The sequence below is a fragment of the Vavraia culicis genome (genome assembly GCF_000192795.1).
Source record: "Vavraia culicis subsp. floridensis unplaced genomic scaffold supercont1.98, whole genome shotgun sequence".
NCBI classification, from domain to species: Eukaryota; Fungi; Microsporidia; family Pleistophoridae; genus Vavraia; species Vavraia culicis.
In genome coordinates, this window is record NW_007360701.1 from 1 (window position 1) to 4,328 (window position 4,328).

General features: G+C 34.5%; 2 protein-coding genes across 2 annotated transcripts; both read left to right on the top strand.

Annotated features, from left to right (window-relative positions):
- Positions 1–428: 428 nt before the first annotated feature.
- VCUG_02647 (uncharacterized protein) lies at positions 429–894 on the top strand (the record flags this gene model as incomplete). Its single annotated transcript, XM_008077464.1, has 1 exon — positions 429–894. The coding sequence occupies one exon, from the start codon at positions 429–431 to the stop codon at positions 633–635; it is 207 nt and encodes a 68-aa protein (XP_008075655.1). The 3' UTR covers positions 636–894.
- A 774-nt stretch (positions 895–1,668) lies between these two features.
- VCUG_02648 (uncharacterized protein) lies at positions 1,669–1,995 on the top strand (the record flags this gene model as incomplete). Its single annotated transcript, XM_008077465.1, has 1 exon — positions 1,669–1,995. One exon carries the CDS (start codon positions 1,669–1,671, stop codon positions 1,993–1,995), a length of 327 nt encoding a protein of 108 aa, XP_008075656.1.
- Between the last annotated feature and the right edge of the window lie 2,333 nt (positions 1,996–4,328).

The following is a 4,328-nucleotide window of genomic DNA, read 5'->3' on the forward strand; positions in this document are numbered from 1 at the left end:
TGTGGAAAGATTGCGTATTAGATTGACATATGTGGGCATTTTATTACTAAATTGAGATGACACGAAATCGCCAGCGAATACAGCACGTAAAGAGGTTTTTATATTTAATATCTTAGAAGTATTAGCTAAATGGCGGATCATAACAAATTTAATTGTATGCAAGTGCACCTCCGCTTGCACTTCAAATTGCTTAATCTTGTTCCAACAAGAGTGGCCATTTGAAATGCTTTAGAGATCATTGTTGCAATCACTTATTACGATACTCTACGCACAACGGTGCTGAGCACAATCATAAGTTAAACTGTGCAATTCATTTCAATTCTTCCACACGCTTTTTATCTCCCTCTCATCGTACAACACGGTCACGTCATTTGATTCGTCTCCTTTACACCACAATAACAAAAAATACTGAACCCCAGAAAATAACAATGTCTCCATTAATTTACTTTCTTGTATCACAAATCGTGCTAATACTCACGATATACGGCAGCAGAGTGGCAGTGTCGAGGTTTAAGGTTAAGGAGAAGCAACTCACTAATTTTGTGGTGTGTGGAACGCTCATAGCTGCGTATATTTCATGGGGTATTTTCTTCCTGGCTAACCTGCATCCGGTGGAGAAACCTCAGTTCAAGTAAAAGTATAATTTATGGTTGTGTGGCTCGTGGTACAAAAGGATGAAGTGATGTGGTAGAATGATATTGTGTAAATATGAAATACAAATAATGGCAAATGTGTTAGCTTGTAGATCAGACGAGCAGGCTTGTTCAGAGAATGTATTAAGCCGTTAAAAAACTGATGTATTTGTATTATTGGTGTATACCACGTAATGTAATTGTAAATACTTTATCGTTGGTACAGTGTGGTGAATTATGCTATCATTGTGTTGAATAAAACGATATTTTGGTATGTTTTTGCGATAAACCATACTATACTGTGCTATTAAAGAAATAATATTTCGTACGCTAGATCAAAGGATTAGCTCAAACAAATGGTACGTATCACCTCTGCTGAGTGCATCATGAGTGCTGCGAACATGCAATAGAATTGCTAGCACTCTTTTTTACACCAAACCTGTAAATTTTTAGCTCATCTGATTACGATGAGTAGACTTTCACCTAAGTTAAAATTGGTAAAAACATTAGTTGAAAGACAACCCGGTAAACTACGACTTTCAAATCAAATGCACCCAATAATGTGCAAATATGTTCCGCATTAACATAGCTAAAGATTAAAACAAACGGTAATTGGCATGATTTGATCGGTTTATTAGCTACAATTAGTTCTGAACAAATTTCGGTAATTAATCCAATTTTCATTACTGCAAATAACAGGCAATAATTAGAACATTCTAATACAGCGATATTTAACAGTTAAAATACGTATACCGGACAGATAATCATTCATTTTCTTAATTAGATGTTAATATTGCATCCCTACATATTACACACCTCGCCAAGTCCACCATTTAAGGATTCATTCGCACTACACTCTTCAGATTCTGGTACATTTTTGCGAAACATCGTAACCTTATACCATCAAGTCCTTCCAGGTCAGCAAGTTTTCTGTTGATTTATGACTAAGCTACCTGTCCTATCTTATCAACAGTTCTAAATCAATATTTCTTATTCATAGTTCGCATTATACCAATCTACGACATCATGTAAAACTATGAAGTTCTTTTCGAGTATTGCAGAAAACGCATCAAGTACATACAATCAGAGTCAAAAAGAATACTTCACAATATGCTTTTTATTGATTTTGAACTATACTTGTTCCACCAGGTTCAACATTTCTAAATTTCTTCTTTTGATATCAAATCAAGTTCCGGATTGTAAGATGGAAACGTGTTGGTGTGCCCGATCATCTATTTTTGAGTATTATTCAACTCAGAGTAATTCACTAAACCAGGAAATATATTCGATCTGCTATGTTAACATCATTAGTCACACTAATTTGATGACTTGTTCTACAATTTCGCTTGGTCAACGTATATGAGAATATAGCTAGTATTGCGTGTACCTTTCGGTAATTTTGTTTAAGAGAACGCATGCAACTATACCACCGCATTGAAAGAAGCTTTCTCAAGGTTAAATATAATTATTGCTTCAATACTCCAAATATCCTATGTTTCTATTGAACTGCAAAATAAAATATTTCTGTGAATACTTGAAATGCTTTAGATCGTACGAGCAGCATTGTTTAACTGAAGTGATGTAATTTATTTTGAATAACGATCGCAAAGTTACTAACGAAGAGACATGGTAAGTTCGCAGAAGTGTACAATGAAATTGAACGGGCCAAGAAAACCTTTTGGTAATGTGAACTCTAACATTAACTGCAAAACAGGTCGGGAAGGCATTTTGAGTGAGTTAAAAATGGATTTGTCTGAAAATTGTGCAGAAGAGCATTGTGATCGAGCAAACAACCTTAAACAATTGAGAATTGAAGAAAAGCTTATTTTGATAAATTGTAACAACATTGTTCTATCGCTGGTCATTATGGCAGCTCAAACTGCTAGAGTTATTTTGTAAACACACACCGGGAATTAAAAATTTGCTTATTGAGAAATACAAAACCAAGCGGACAAAGAAAACTGTAAATTAGTTCATGGCAGCACGAGCAATGCATCCATGTTATTATGCTTGTAGTCGATCCAAATGCTTGTTCTAGTATTTACACCGTACTTGAACATAGTCATAGATTGATAGCCAACAGAACTATGACTAGCTTCAACTTACAAGAAATCTATAAAGAAATTGTAGTTCGTGTGCTTTGGAAACAATCAGAATCAATAACTTGGCTATGACACCTTGACACGTCCATAGTTATTTTTCTTCAAATTTATCACTTTGATTCACAAAATTTGGGCATGTTTAATAAGTTATCAACAGAATTATATTCAATACCGTATTGTGTGAATAAAACAATTATTATCGGCACTTATTAAACGCAACAAACATCCTTTACCATATTGAACATATCAAAATTCATTTTATGACATGCCATTAAAAGACTAATTGCTCGTGTATTTTCTATTTTGCCTGTAACATTTCATTCACTTTTTGGTGAAATGTGAAGAGCATAATTTATATGCTGTAAATTTAAAAACGAGGCACTCAAAATATCTACCATTATTTAACGAGGTTACCGGTTCTTCTGTACAAACCTATGTTTGAATCTGTGGTCTTGATGTGCATCATATTTGACTATACAAATTATTTGATGCATTCTCTACAATTTGGTAATTTTTTACGAGAACGCCCTTGTAATTAAATGAAATTACTTTTACTTCAATTACGACTTTAATTAAATTATACTAAAAACATCATTAAGAGCAACAAATCGCGCTGCAAATGAATTCTGCACAGAATCAAATGCACACCAAATTACGATCCATTCATTTCATTTGTTGCATCTGTAGCGCACAAAAAATGAAAATATTGAACAAAAGTGCTTAATTAGTTCAGCATAAAAGAAGCTGAGAAAAAGAACTGAGCACTATAAAAATGGACAGCAATAATAACTCATCACTAGGCATAAACCAAGCAATAACAGAGGTGAGTTATTTGCTTGACTCAAACTTTACCATGGATCATTCTACAGACATGTTCAATGATACAACGCCATTAGCTAGCACTGAAATTCTAGCTATTTTTTTTACCATAGCTATCAATGTTATCGGTTTCCTGCTTATTATATTGATGATAATCTGTATCTACAGAATATGCAGGGGCGGTCATTCATACCGGAATGGAATGTGTCTTCAGTACGTCGTAGAGCTAGGAATATAATTAACTGTCATCAAGCTAATCCGGCAAGTAGAAATAGTTTACCTCAATTTACAGTACAATTATCTGATCCGCCATCTTCTTACGCTGAAGTAATGGCAGGCCAGAACACAACTTTGCCGGTATTTAGTGGTGATGAAGAGAAACCACCAGCATACGAAACATGCGTTCAATAAAGTTAATACGCGTTCTAGCGAATGTTTCTTTTATCTTAAGCAGATTTTACTTGGCTTGGTTCCAATGTTTGTTCACCAAGTCTGGTGTTTAATATCACTGTAGGACATTATTCCATAATACTGCCGCATACATCAGAATGGTTTTTAAATTCTCGTCCAATTCAATCTTTTGTTAATTTACATTTCACACTAGCAGTCACTTAACATGGCCCGTTTCACCGAACGAATTGAAAAGAGTAGCAATCACTGCACAGTGTTCCTTCGAATCAATAACAGAACCATTATCAGTTCTTAACAAGCTAATTTACAGCAGATCTGTCACATGAAGCTGTTATGAACCATTTAAAGAAATAATGCAGAGCAA